The following is a 15,486-nucleotide window of genomic DNA, read 5'->3' on the forward strand; positions in this document are numbered from 1 at the left end:
AAAACAAGACACAAGTTCTAGGGGAATGATGACCCGTTGGGGTCACCTTAGGGTATGTCTAGCACACCTGCCATCCCCTCATTTATAGATGGGGAGGGTTGCAAGAATTTCCTAATGTCTATATTTGCTTCAGCCTAAAAGGTTTCAGTTGGTGGAATTAAAGTCCCAGTGTGTGAGCAGACTTTATGTAGTCTTCCATCATCCTCCAGTGACTCTCTTGAAAACACTTTAGTAATATGGAATTCAGAGGCTGCTCCTCCATCAAAGGGAGCAAGTAATACCTGGAGCTCCTGATGTGGTACACTGATAAATCTAATGTTTCATCTAAGTGGCAGCTGCAGCACAATCAGTAAATGCCAAACCCTTCAACAGAAGAACTGGAATGCTGAAGAGTGCAAAGGGGGTGGAGAGGATGGAGAGGAGTCCAGAGGAACCCGGGGAGAATGAGGGCTTTGAGAGGGAGACAGTGTCCTTTTGTTATTCCAGTGAGGGACCTCACAGTCTTTGCCTGTAGAGCAGTGTTTCTCAATCAGGGGTGCTTTTGCCCTTCACAGAACATTTGGCAATGTTGGGAACCATGTTGGTTGTCATGACTGTGGTGGGGGCAGAGAGAGCTGCTGATGTGCAGTGGGCAGAGGGCAGGGACGCCGCTCAACATCCTACAGTGCACGGGATGGCGCCCACCGCAAAAAGCTACCTGGCCTGAAATGTCGGCAGTGCCAAGGTTGAGAAACCCTACCATGGGATCTCCATGGGCTTGCTTGACTAATGTTGGTTTGCCTGAGTCACCACCCTATCCCAGTTATCATCTCCTATGGGCAGGTGTGGAGAATGATGGTGCTGCCATGTGCCACGTGTCTTTGGGCTCTGTGAAGAGCAAGCACATCACGCTGTTCAGTGACCAGCAGCAGGTATGCCTTTGGTGGGGAGTTAGCTTCACACCTACCTGTCCTGTGCACTGGAGGAAGCTACTGGCTACAGGTATCTGAGAGAAAAAGTGAAAGGACCTGAGATTATTCAGCCCTGAGTGGAGACACTGTTTAAGGTCTGGAATTGTGACAATCTCCGCTGATAGATAACTGGTCTCTGCAAATTTCTGAGCAGTGGAGAATGACCAGACAGCTAGCAGTCATTGGAATGAGACTGTTGACCAAAACACCCAATGGCTGAGCCAGCTGTGATGTTTGTCCAGCTCTGGGCAAAGCTTTCGATTTGTTTTGATTTCCAGGTGGAGCCTAATACCAAAGTGTTTCCAGCAGTCTTCCTGCAGCCTACAAGTACTTCTTTGTTTCAGTTTGAACTTGGAAAGCTGAAGGTATTTATTTGTCCTCTCATCTAATGGCCATGACAAGAGAAAGCAGCACTAACCATTAGGGGGAAAATCCCAGGCCTCAGAAGATGGGAGAAGCCTGTTCACTTCCCATAAGCCCCCCACCCCCAGGCCCTGCCCTTTCCTGTGGCATTCAGATGGTAGAATATGCATTCTTATCTTCCCCTTTTCCCACCTCTTTTGGGTGCTGAAAGAATCAATTAATGCTCATATAACCCATTATTTGAAATGCTAATTAATGCTGGTAAAGCCCTTAGAGATCCCTGGATACATTTGTCCCTCTTTAATTTATACTGGCCATATTGGTTAAAATGTCTGGGTGCATCATCCAGCAACTGTGTGTTTCTTTTCCAATGCCTTTCCCACGTGCCCCAGAATGCAATGCCCCTGTCAGCGGCCATATTCAGGAGTGAAGAGAAGAACCCAGTCCCACAGTGTCCACCTCGGCTGGACGTCCAAACCATCCAGCCCGTGCTCTGGAGCCGCATGCCCAACAGCTTCCTGAAGGTGGAGACCGAGCGTGTGAGCGAGCGCCACGGCTGGGTGGTGCAGTGCCTGGAGCCCCTGCAGATGATGGCACTCCACATCCCCGAGGAGAACAGGTACCAGAGGGGCCCGCGAAGGAAGGGGCAGGCCTGAGGGGGCAGGTGAGGCAGAGCCAAGCCAGCCCAGAAGGAAACCAGGAGCATCTGTGTCGGATCCTGCTCAGTCCCAGTATGACTTGATTTCCCCAGTGCCTCAGTTTCTGTTCCTTCCCACTTTCATTACTCAGAAACAGCAGGAAACACACTACGAGGTGCCTGCCACAGGGCCTTTGTTGCAGCTCCTAGTGCCTGGTATTAAGGAACAGTGCCATGCCTTAAATTAAAAACCAGTTTACCTTGAAATATGCATCATTTATGACAGGAAGGGGAAGACTCTAGCTTGACTTGGAGAATCAGGAATCAGGTTCCTGGTCTCCCCTTGCTAAGAGGTGCTATTAATTATGGCTGGGGTTCAATCCCATTGCTCTCTCTTTCTGGCTTTGTGGCCTTAGGTACATTACTTATGTACTCTGAACATTGCTCTCTTCATCTACACAGTGAGAGAAATGCTCACCCAAAGGGTTTCTGGGAGGAAAATAATGAGATCGTATAGGTATAATCTGGTACAGTTTCTGTACATAGTAAGAAATAAATGTTACGGTTATTGCCATCCCTTGACCTCTTTGAATAAAAAAGCAGAGCAATGGGAAAGGGTGGAGGTATTTGACACCTGCATAGGTCCCATTTAGGTGTCCCATTGGGTCACGAGCAGCAGGGCAGGCCATGGCAGGAAAGGGGCAGAAAAGACCAGGAGCCCAGCCAAGTAAGTCAATTCCGCGGGGTCCTCAAATCCATGAGGAGGCGTGAGACTAAATGGAAAATCTAAGCAGAGATTAGAGCCGAGGCCCTGAACCCACACAAACAAGGGAGCAACATACAAACAGACCTCTAAGTCAAGAAAGAGAGAGCCAACTGGATAATGTTAACTGGTTTCAGGTTGAAAGGTGTTTCCTCTCTGGAAAAGAGTGCAGAGTATGTTTGTGAAAACAAAACGAGTGTGTTTGTTTTCAGGTCGTTGGAGGAACACCCCATGGATAGTGGTAGATTGGACTTTATACAAATGATACAGATCAGTGGTCCCCAGCCTTTTTGGCACCAGGGACTGGTTTCATGGAAGACAGTTTTTCCACAGACAGTGGTGGGTGAGGCTGGGGGAGGGGGTAGAGGTGATGGTTTCAGGATGAAACTGTTGCACCTCAGATCATCAGGCGTTAGATTCTTATAAGGAGCATGCAGCCTAGATCCCTCGCATGCACGGTTCACAGTAGGGTTTACACTCCTATGAAAATCTATTGCTGGTCCCGGTCCATGGCCCCGGGATTGGGAACCCCTGATGTAGACGGTAGACTGACAGAAAGCATAATCTACATTTTCTGAGGAGATTTTACATTTCTGGGGGAAATGCAACATCTGCTTGATCCTACAAGTAAGACGACCAAGTCATCACTCTCATATACGTGAATGTTTTCTGTTTGGGAATTTCGGATTTTTTCCTAATAATGAGGACTTTCATATTTGGTAAATCAGTGTCTTGCAGGCTTTTGAGAGCCTTGTAGTTAAATACAGTGGAGTACTAGGAACTGGAATATGGACCAGAGCTGAGAGAGGCATGATAAGCCATAAGAGAAACTGTGGCAGAGACCCCTCCATCCTTCCACCCACCCTGCCTTTGTTGGGCTGGGTGAAATAGCTGGATTCTGGTGGGTTCTTCTACCCCTGGTGTGGCTGATTGCTCGTCCTGTCCTCAGGTGTGTGGATATCCTGGAGCTCTGTGAGCAGGAGGACCTGATGCGGTTCCATTACCACACGCTGAGGCTCTACAGCGCGGTGTGCGCCCTGGGAAACAGCCGCGTGGCCTACGCCCTGTGCAGCCACGTGGACCTCTCCCAGCTCTTCTATGCCATTGACAACAAGTACCTCCCCGGCCTCCTTCGATCTGGTTTCTATGACCTGCTCATCAGCATCCACCTGGCCAACGCCAAGGAGAGAAAGCTGATGATGAAGAACGAGTACATCATCCCCATTACCAGCACCACCAGGAATATCCGCCTCTTCCCGGACGAGTCCAAGAGGCATGGACTGCCTGGGGTGGGCCTGAGAACATGTCTCAAGCCCGGGTTCAGGTTCTCCACCCCTTGCTTTGTTGTGACTGGTGAGGATCACCAAAAGCAGAGCCCCGAGATTCCCTTGGAGAGTCTCAGGACGAAGGCTCTGAGTATGCTGACAGAGGCAGTGCAGTGCAGCGGGGCCCACATCCGAGACCCCGTAGGGGGGTCTGTGGAGTTCCAGTTTGTGCCTGTGCTGAAACTCATTGGAACCCTGCTGGTCATGGGCGTGTTTGATGATGATGATGTTCGGCAGATCCTCCTCCTGATTGATCCCTCTGTGTTTGGGGAGCATAGTGCGGGGACAGAGGAGGGAGCAGAAAAGGAGGAAGTGACCCAGGTGGAGGAGAAGGCTGTGGAGGCTGGGGAGAAGGCCGGCAAGGAGGCTCCTGTCAAAGGCTTGTTGCAGACTCGATTACCCGAATCCGTCAAGCTGCAGGTAAGCTGCAGGTGGTTAAGTGGAGGCAGGTTAATAGATCTTCTGCTTTGATAAAAATATCAGGAACACACTGAGGATTAAAGGAGGTAAGGTATGTCAAGTGCTCGGCATAGTGACTGACCAAGAGTGCTTGATGATTATGGTGCTTGTTGTTGAATAAGTTCTAACAGTGATAAGATTGGTAATAACAATCCAAAACAACTCATCCCAGAAAAATAGTGCAAAAAACAATGAAAGATGGAGAGAAGGACAAACATCTCTACTTTCCATCCTCCAGGACTGGAACATTTCAGAAAGGGAGGCAGCACTCACGTGCATGATCTGGAGCTGGTTTTTCTACTCAGCTTCCTGGGAAACTATTTTCTTAGAAATATCATTCTCTCTCTCCATAGGCAGACTTCTTCTGTCTTTAGTGAGCTGTTTTCTGTTATTGCCTTTGACTTAATGGTGAAGATTTGAGTAACAGCTCTATGGCTACTGTGTGGCAATTTACTTTGTCTAAGTCTCAGTGCTACTGTCTGTAAAATGGGGATGCTGGCAGCCTCACCAAAGTACACAAAGTGTTATCTATATAATACTTTCATTGCAGATGTGTGAGCTCCTCAGCTATCTCTGCGACTGTGAGCTGCAGCACCGAGTGGAGGCCATTGTGGCATTTGGTGACATTTATGTCTCCAAGCTGCAGGCAAATCAGAAGTTCCGCTACAATGAGCTCATGCAGGCCCTGAACATGTCTGCGGCCCTGACTGCCCGGAAGACCAAGGAGTTCCGCTCACCCCCACAGGAGCAGGTGAGGGTCCTTCCTGAGCCTCCGTCCAGTTCCTATGGAAGAACTTGAGACCTATGGAACAGGGCACATGAAACCTCTATGGTCTCTGGGGCAGCCTCAAGAGCTATGGAAGATGAAAAGACCCACTGCAATACCAGGAGACAGGCCTAGTCCTGAAAGCTGAGGAATATGTGCCAATTCTCTTGGGTAGGAAAATACCCCTTTCTAAACTGCACATGTGGCAGGGCTTCCTCCCTTCTTTAACCCTCTCCAATACCAGGAGACAGGCCTAGTCCTGAAAGCTGAGGAATATGTGCCAATTCTCTTGGGTAGGAAAATACCCCTTTCTAAACTGCACATGTGGCAGGGCTTCCTCCCTTCTTTAACCCTCTCCAATGCCTCCATTACTGATTCAAAGACCAGACCACTGTTGGGATTCAGTTGTCTCCTCAGCAAGGATACACCACTCAGAAGGATTTCTGCCAACCCTTGCAGAAGTCACTACCTGTCTATCAGTTACCAACAGAATAGGGTCAACCTGCCCCTGCTTATGAGAGTTGGCACACAGTCTTCTTCTTCTAATGTGTCTAAACCCCCTTGCCAGTGGCACGACTCTCTCACAAAGCCTCCCCAGCTCCATGGAGCCTGGAGAAGGGGACTCAGTGAGTGAGTCATCTTTGTGATTTGTTGTATTCATTCTTTACAGTACCCACCTTGGGGTTAGCCTTACCCCGATGGGAAGGGCTTCTTTAAGAAGAGTCAAGATCCTAGTGAGAAATTTCTAAATGAGGGAGGCACATTCTGTAGAATAGGAGTTTCCATTTTCCCCGCTGCTCAGTGGCTCACTTAGACCTTGCAGATGGGTTGGCCACTGCTCCCTAAGTGTTCAAAAGAAAAGATAAATCTTTCAGCGAAGGAAGTAGTTTTTGTTTTGAAACCAGATCTTTGGATTATATTTACACACACACACATATATATATATAGATATATGTGTGTGTGTATGTGTGTGTGTGTGTGTGTGTGTGTGTGTATATATATATATATATGTATGTATGTATACATCTGGGAGGGAGATGCAAAATGTAGGTAATCTTTGCATCTCCTCCCCAGGGTTCTTGCAAGGATCACATGAGATAATTTGTTTAGACTGCTTAGCATGACGCCTGTCATAGAGTAAGCATACATACATGTATATAAAACAAGCAGCCTGTCCATAAAGTGTTGTCAATATAGTTACCACCATTTTATGTTAATGGCAGAACTACAACTCCATCCAGTTACTTTCCTAACCTATTTTAAAACATAGATATCTATATTGGCTTAAAAATGAATGACATATCTTGGCTTTCAAAAGACTCTCTTGAATGATACCAGCCTGGCTAATGAGTGGGTAAAGCTTATCATCCCTTTGCAAAATGAGAAAGCCCTTTGGATTGACTGGAACAGATCATTTGCACCACACAAAATGCACAAGTGTGCTATTTTCCCAAGAATTACTCCTGAAGGCTTTACAAATGTTATCAGGCTGCTTTTAGACTGGCAATAGATCTGCATATTCCCTATTTCACTGGGCATATTCTGGCTCTTTCGTATGTATTTGTGAATAACAGAAGACACAATGACATGGTGATGGTAACACATGTTGGCCTTGGGCTGTGGGTTCCCAAACTGGCTCCCCCATTGCTCGCTGTGTGGTCTTCCACATGACCTTTCTGTATCTGTTTCCTTAGCTGCAAAATGTGGATAATTTTTGCATCTGGCTCCCAGGGTTCCTGCAAGGATCCCATTTAGATTGCTTTGTGTGATGCCTATCACAGAGTAAGCATTCTGTAAGTACTAAGCGAGCTACTATTACTTTTATTGTTGGAGATATTTGCAATTGCTTCATGACAGGCTCTGTGAGCTTCTATCAGTGACCCAATGAGTGGAGTTCACACATGTTTTCTGGCATCTCTTTCTCCCAGCCAAGACTGGGGTTGCCTACCCAACACTGTCCTCGTGGATATAGCTGCTCATGGTTCCAGATCTTGGGAAGGACAAGGTTTACTCACACACTTCCTTTCCCCATTCTGCCTCCATACCTTCTGCTGTCTCTTGGGCTACCATTTAGATCCACTGCCAGTCTAAAAGCAGCTTGACAACATTTGTAAAGCCTTCAAGAGTAGTTCCTGACAAAACAGCATACCTGTGCATTTGGCACAGTGCAAATAATCTTTTCCAGTCAATCCAAAAGACTTTCTCATTTTACATCTAGCAAAGGGATGATGAGTATGTACCATCCTTTAGTATTCTAAGCAATCCTCTGATCAATCATTTCAGACTCATTTCAGAAGTCAGTAACTCAAGAAATTCTTCACTGATGTATTAGACCAGTGATTCTTGAGCAAGCATCAGAATCATCTAAAGGGCTTAATAAAACACAGATTGCTTGGTTTCACCCCTAGGGTTTCTTTTTTGCGACAGAGTCTCACTCTGTCATGCAGGCTGGGATGCAGTGGCACGGTATCAGCTTACTGCAACCTCTGCTTCCTGGGTTCAAGTGATTCTCATGCCTCAGCCTCCCAAGTAGCTGGGACTACAGGCATGCACCACCATGACCAGCTAATTTTTGTATTTTTAGTAGAGGGGCGGGTTTCCCCATATTGGGCAGGCTGGTCTCGAACTCCTGACCTCAAGCTCCACCTGCCTCAGCTTCCCGAAGTGCTGGGATTACAGGTATGAGCCACTGTGCCCAGCCTCACTCCTAGGGTTTCTAATACGGTATGTCTAGGGTGAGGCCTAAGCTTTTGCATTTTTAGCAGGTTTTCAGGTAATGCTGATACTGCTGGTCTGAGAATGAAAATGAAAGAAGGGACACTTACCGCTATGAGATTCAGCTGTCCCCCTGCCATCCCTCTCAGAGTATTCACTTCTATAAGGCACCTACCCATAGAGTCATCAATATCAGGAAGATTTAATGTCATCAAAGGATATGGTGGATTTAGATCAATTTCAGAGAATAGCAATGCAAAATCACTTAGAAAATAGGATGCCTGAAAATTACAATTTTAAAACAGTGATATCCTTCTACAACCTTTGAAGAGAAAACAGATTTTTAAGCCCTATGTCCAGAGAGTATTCAGGGAGATGGAAGAAAATGGGGGATATAACTAAGTACAAAAGAAGGTAAAACTGAGATTAGTCCAAGGGTTGCTGTCAAGTTAGCCAAGCATAGCCAGCTGGCCTTTCACTTCCAAGAGGACGTTATTAAAGGGCATGACCTGCAGCGGAAAATTCAGCTCAACCTAGCTTTCTGTTGTATGTCCCACAAGCAGGGAAGCCCCTGCTTCCTAAATGTTCTGCCAAAGGAAAGATCTTTTAGTAAAGAAATTAGTTTTCTAACTCAGAAACCAGATCTTCAAATCTTATTTTTATTTAATCGACAACAAATCACCATATGTTGTTAATATAATTACTGTAATTTAACCTCACAGAAAAACCACAAACGTGACCCAACCTGTTTTGTGGATATTTTTTCTTACAAACAATACCTCTACCTACTTGCAAAATATGGTTTGCAGTAAGATCTTTGTGTAGAGTTCCTCCTAACAATGCTACATAAGGTTCATGATTTAATAAGAGATTGCAAATTTTTCCAACCTAGAAATCCTAAACAAAAGGAGTTTGGGTTATCCTGGCTGAGGCAGCAAAATGTTTACCTCTGGTTATTTCTTCTGTCACTCCAGGTGTTCAATGACCTGGGATCGTGGCCCTATGGGCAGAATTCAGAGATCCAGGAACCTGAGTGGAAAATGAATGACAGCTTTATTTTCACTGATCTCTGATAGCATTTCTTTTCTTATTTTAATATTGGCAGCAAAACAAGCACCTGACTTTGACACCAACCAAAATTGCACATTTTTTCATGTCACATTACAGTGGTTACGGTATCTAGAAAGATCATTTTCATTCCTTACTACTTCAAGACCACAGTGGATAGATATAAGACCTGCCACTAGATCATTTTCTCTAATGAGTTAATAAGTACATATGTTACTACATCACAAATTTGATTTCTATAGTTTTGATACCTGTATTACAGTATAATTATTTCTCTTTGTAGTCCTATGTATTTTATTTTGTGCATTTAAAATATTAATCAGAGAAGCAATCCATGGGTTTCACCAGACTGTCAGAGGGGTCCATAGCACAAAAACTACTAAAAATGCCTGAGTCAGGCCCGGCGCGGTGGCTCATGCCTGTAATCCTAGCACTTTGGGAGGCCAAGGCAGGTGGATCACAAGGTCAGGAGTTCTAGATCAGCCTGGCCAACATGGTGAAACCCCATCTCTACTAAAAATACAAGAAATTAGCCAGGTGCGGTGGTGCGCGCCTGTAATCCCAGCTACTCGGCACCCTGAGGCAGGAGAATCACTTTAACCCAGGTGGTGGAGGTTGCAGTGAGCCAAGATCACACCATTGCATTCCAGCCTGGGCAACAAAGCAAGACTCAGTCTTGAAAAAAAAAAAATCCCTGAGACAAAAACTAAAAAGAATGATAGATTGGCGTGAAACCCCGTCTCTACTAAAAATTTAAAAAAAAAAAAAATCAGCAGGGCGTGCTGGCGGGCGCCTGTGGTCCCAGCTACTTGGGAGGCTGAGGCAGGAGAATGGCGTGAACCCGGGAGGCGGAGCTTGCAGTGAGCCGGGATTGTGCCACTGCACTCCAGCCTGGGTGACAGAGCGAGACTCCATCTCAAAAAAAAAAAAAAAAAACTTCTAGACAAAATTAAAAGCTGATCAAAAACTGGGCAATACATTTAGAGTATAAAAGTATATAAAAAGTTAAAAATCTAGAGGTATGCAAAGCACTCAAGGGCAAATTTTTTAAAGATAATTACCCAGTAGAAAAATAGAGGAAAAACATGGATGGGAAATTTATAAAATACAAAATAAAATTAATCTTTATGTGTGAAAAAACAAATTTCAACCTCACCAGTTAAGCATAAATTAAAGCAACAGGGATAGGACATTTTTCACCCATTCAATTGAAAATATTTGAAAATGTGTTAACTCTTATTACTGTAACGAAGATGGCATAGTAATACACACTTGTATAAATTTGTTAATAAGGCAAATTGTAAGCTTTCTGAAGGGCAATTTGTAAATTCATATAAAAAAACATTAAAATATGCAAACCTGTTCCTCTAGTCATTTTGCTTCTGGGAGTTTATTCTAAGAAAATAATCAGAGAAATGAAAAAAAAATTATTTTAAAGGAAACTCAAACCAGCTTTATAAGGACAAATAATAGAAACAAATATGTCATAACAGAGTTAATTTTACATAAATTATAATTCTTCCATATAATTACAATGCACCTATTAAAAATTGGATTAAGAAAGTAAGAAAATGTTCGAGTAACATTAAGTGGAAAACTCTGGTTTTTAAAAGGTGTATCTGGAATGTGATCCCATTCTGTGCGTATACCTACATAATGTCAGGAAGACATTAGCTAAAATATTAACAGTAGTTATCTCGGGGTGGTGGAATCACAGTAAATTTTCTTATTTAGGTATTTTCCAAATGTTATACAATTAGTAAGTTACTTTTAGAATCAGGAAAAGGTGAAAGCTACTTTTAAATATTGGCCACTTTTACCAAAAAAAGAAAATCACTAAGCAAAATAAATTTGAAAAGAATGTAAGTGTCTGTCTAAGGCAGGATCTGAGTTCCCTTGGCCAACATTGAGAACCAACTAGCTATTCTTCTCTTGCCTCTCAAAGATCAACATGCTACTTAACTTTCAACTGGGAGAGAACTGCCCCTGCCCAGAGGAGATTCGGGAGGAGCTGTATGATTTCCATGAGGACCTTCTCCTTCACTGTGGTGAGCTGCCCAGAGAAAGGCTTTGTCCAGGAAGAGTCTGTTTTTGATTCCTTCATTAGAAAGCTAGTGGGAGGTTGGGAAGTTATTTTCGTATTTAAAATTGCAATACTGTCTTTCAAGACGTGACTCTATCCTAACTACTTGTGTCAGAAAAGATACAGGAAGTAACCCTGGCAGAATATATGACCAAAATTCCTTCTACCTAAAAGAGCCTGTGCTGAGATATAGAGAGGAAACAGGGTTTCTAGCAAAAGAATGAAGATAACTGATCCTTATATAAACCTCACCTAATTTGCTTAAAGTTAGTTGGGACTCTCAGCTTCCAGGTGAGACAAGATTGTGATCTCTTTGCTTTTTAGCTATTAGGGGTGTGTGTGTGTGTGTGTGTGTGTGTGTGTGTTTAGTAATTTCTGCCCTTAAGGCTTCTCAGCCAGCAATTTCTACTTGGATACGTACCTACTGGTTTTAAGCAGCGCTCAGCATTTGTGTTGCTTGTACATGGGTAGGTTTAATAATATATGGGTAATTGATAAGCTTTTCATTTGAAATAACTCAATGTTAACTTCTTCTGCAGATTCTAGGGCCACGTCCCCCAAACATTCTTCCAGAGGTTTCAACACTATAAGAGTGTATGTAATCCCCCTTACACTCTTTCAGAGGTTTTGGGGGTACAGATTCAAAACACCTGTGTTAGGATTAAACTTACTTGATGTTCTGATAAACAGGAAATGAATCTTTTTTTTTTCAAAAGCTATAAGATAGGTAACTATTCACGAGAGGTTGCCTGTAGTATCTTTAGAAAGTTCCAGAAGGGTGGGAAGCAGTTTTTTAAATGTTCTTTCTGACACTATGATGGTTTCATGCACTGCTTTGGATTTTCTCCCTGTTCTGTGGCTTGCTAGGGGTTCCTTTGGAAGAAGAGGAAGAGGAGGAGGAGGACACCTCCTGGACAGGAAAACTCTGTGCCTTGGTTTACAAAATCAAAGGCCCACCCAAGCCAGAGAAGGAGCAGCCGACGGAGGAGGAGGAGAGATGCCCCAGTAAGTGACATTGCCTTTAAATGACAGTGTGCTCTTCTAAGACTTAATTAAGGTAACTCTTTTTAAACAAATGCTGTAAGATAGATAGGGGCTGCTTAACTTCAAAGAAAGCATCTGGTCAGTATGTTATAATTGCTGGTGGTTCTGTTATGTATTTTGGGTTCTGCCTTTCTTCTGACTGAAGAAACTTACTTTCAGACTGTCCTGAAAACTGAGATGGATTTCCTGGTGTCTGTTCTTGCTGTCGTGTTCTACTTAGAGGTGCCTGTAAATACATGTCTGTTCTTCTTTTAGGTTTCCATAGTCTTCTTCTTTTAACCATTATTGTTTCTTAACGATTATTGTTTCTGTCACTTCCCTTTGTGGTTCCTTAGCATTGAAAATTGCCCCAGAGAGAAAATAAAATAATAATAAAAGAGAGTTTGTAAAGGATATAGGATATGAGTTTGAGGGGGGTTGTTTTTGGATTTGGGGTATGATTTTTGAAAATGTAGCATCCTAGAAACTTTGACTTCCTATTTTTCAACAATGCCGAGCTTTGTCTAGATTATACTATAGATGACTCCTACCGTTTTGACCCATGATGAAACAAGATTATAACTTGTTCTGCAGGGCCGTTAGACTGTCTCTAGGACATGAAATTTCAAGAGGAAGATTGTCTTGTCTGAGTATTATATATAATCAGCCTGCTCCTTGGTACAGATTCAGCAAATTTATCATTCGTTTAAAGAAGAAGGAATTTCTCAGGTTTAATATCATTGCTTTTTATCTTGTTTCCTATTTCTATCCATCTTGGAACACGCTTTCAAATCGTAGACTAGAGCAATTGACTGTCAAGATAGGATCAGTTTGTCTGAAAACACTACTTTGGGGTTCATACATCTTACTGCCCTTACTGCCCTTTATATCAACCTTTCATCTTTGTCAGACTATCTCTGAAGGGAACAAATCTCACCATTCGTCATCGGAAGTATTGAAACCTCTGGAAGAGGGTATGGGGGACTTGGCAATGGCAACCCTTGATAGGGTAGTTCCATCAGTCACTCTGGAAAGGGCGGGTCTTTTGTGAGGATGTGCCAGCAGCACTCTAAAGCCACAAAAACGTGAGTTTAGGCTCCCTTTGTGGTTACCGCCAAAGGAGAACTGAAAATAGGCTGAGTTACCCATATGTCTCCTGTATCACCTGCTGAGAGTCTCTTTTGAAAGTGGTTGCTTCTTTCCCACCTTCTTTTTCTTTTTTTTTTTTTTTTTTTCTGAGACAGGGTCTTGCTCTGTCACCCAGGCTGGAGTGCAGTGGTGTGATCTCCACTCACTGCAACCTCCACCTCACGGTTCAAGCGATTCTCCTGCCTCAGCCTCCCGAGCAGCTGGGATTACAGGCATGCGCCACCATGTCTGGCTAATTTTTGTATTTTTAGTAGAGACAGGGTTTCATCATGTTGGCCAGGCTGGTCTCGAACTTTTGACCTCAAGCAGTCTGCCCTCCTCAGCCTCCCAAAGTGCTGGGATTACAGGCATGAGCCACCACAGCTGGCCCTTTCCCACCTTCTTTTTAACAGTTTGTCATGGCTGGGGGGGGTCCCACCAGGTGACCATTTCATGTGAGGTAAATGGAGTCAGTCAGATGAAGTCACTTGTCACCTGCCTCTGTGAAGCCTCCCCCTACATCTGTGAATGGTGTTCGGGCACCAAGGATTGCAGTCCGCAGCCCCTCTACCTCAGGCCTCAGGCACACAGACCACATTCTGTCTGTCTTGGCAAAACATGCACACTCGAGAGGCCAGCCCTGTATGAGACTGCGTGTCTTCACCTCATGCTTCTTCCCTTCCACAGGAGGAGTTATGAGAGGTTCACGTTTCGTGTCATAAGTACTCTATCTTGGGATCCCAGAAATAGACGAAATGGTTAAAGTGATCAGGCATGTTTGGCTTCTCTGCTGAATGTTCCAGACGTGATGAATCCCCTCACTCAAGCCTGGCATTTTAAAATAAATTCTAGAGAGTGGTTTAACAACCACCACCCCCATAAATTGTTTTTAATATGATCAGATGGAGACAAGGTTGCTGATTACAGAACCAGATGCATTAAAGGGTCAAAATCCTTTAAATTATTGGTAATTTTGTTCATGCTATTGCGTATCTGATTTCTATTACCCTTGCATTTGATGAAATAATAAAAGTGTAGATAGTGTTAGAAACGTTATACAATGAATTGGCAGTTTACTGAATAATTCCACACATATTCATTTACTGCTGTTAGTTTTCTACACTCCTCCGTTGTATAGTTGGGGGAAGCAGGACTCAGAAGAATTAAGGGGTACTTGTTTATTCTTTCTACCCTTACCCGTTCCAGAAAAACGTCCGGGTGTCTGATTGTCACCAACCCAAGGTACGTAAAGTGAGTAAAGCTATGGCTTGAAGGCAGGTCTTCTGTCTCTTTGTATTGTACTGTGCTTCTCCACTGTACCCTTGCCAAAGAACTTACCAGCATACATACCATGAGCTACAAACACATATGGACTGGCTTTTTAAAATCACTCTTTTTATCTTGCCTGCTACATCTGTGAGATATCTCACTGTTTTGACTCAAAATCTGAACCCAACGGAATTCAGTGTTTTCACATTTAAAAGTTCACCAAACCAAGGATCTGAATCATTTTCAGATAAGGTGGTGGTGGGCTCACCCCGCAGTCCCTCTGCTGTGAGCAGTTGATGTTGGCCAATGACCTGCAGAGAAGCCACAACTTTTCTAGGAAAGAGAGAGCAACAGTGTCCTGAAACTCACATTCTGAAATCTGCTAGCTGGCTCAATGTTGAAGGGATTTGCCTAAATTAACTCCAAGCCATATTGTTAATGAAAGCTGTTACAATATTATCAAAGGATCAAATGATAATGAACAAGTGAAAAAATCTAACAATAGTAGCCACTGTACTAAGTCACTTTTTTTTTTCGTATCTCCATCCAGAAAATTCCCTAGAAAATGTTTTGCTTGTTCCTTCTGGCCAGTACTTTTCCAACGCTGCAGTTTAAGCAGCATTTCCTTGAATGTAAATATATAGGCACTGAATTATTCTTCCAGAAGAGGCTGACCATCTATTTCTCCTAAATTCTAAAATTAACAAAATAAAAACCATCTGTCAAATTTTACAGATTAAAATTCGGTAAATTCTTGATCTCTGCCATTTGTTGAATGCTTTCCCCGTGGGAGAAGGAAGCTCCATGCTGGCATCTTATCTCTATGCTTAGAGGTCTTGAGATGACCCATTGCAATTCAGCTTTGGGTGGCATCAGTTAAGAACTGAGTTATAGGTGAGCATGGCTGAGTCTTTCTGAAGGAGGTGAACATCCCTCT

General features: G+C 43.7%; 1 protein-coding gene across 9 annotated transcripts in view; it reads left to right on the forward strand.

The window, feature by feature from the left end:
- Positions 1-15,486, forward strand: part of RYR3 (ryanodine receptor 3) — a 563,725-nt gene that overhangs the window by 354,923 nt on the left and 193,316 nt on the right. For all 9 annotated transcript variants that reach the window (XM_016927886.4, XM_016927893.4, XM_016927892.4 and 6 more), the window contains exons 33-38: positions 1,229-1,315; positions 1,706-1,932; positions 3,663-4,458; positions 5,048-5,248; positions 10,992-11,094; positions 11,997-12,134. In XM_016927886.4, the coding sequence (XP_016783375.2) occupies positions 1,229-1,315; positions 1,706-1,932; positions 3,663-4,458; positions 5,048-5,248; positions 10,992-11,094; positions 11,997-12,134 (1,552 nt within the window). The remainder of the gene's footprint in view (positions 1-1,228; positions 1,316-1,705; positions 1,933-3,662; positions 4,459-5,047; positions 5,249-10,991; positions 11,095-11,996; positions 12,135-15,486) is intronic.

The sequence above is a fragment of the Pan troglodytes genome, chromosome 16 (genome assembly GCF_028858775.2).
Source record: "Pan troglodytes isolate AG18354 chromosome 16, NHGRI_mPanTro3-v2.0_pri, whole genome shotgun sequence".
In the NCBI taxonomy this organism is placed as follows: Eukaryota; Metazoa; Chordata; class Mammalia; order Primates; family Hominidae; genus Pan; species Pan troglodytes.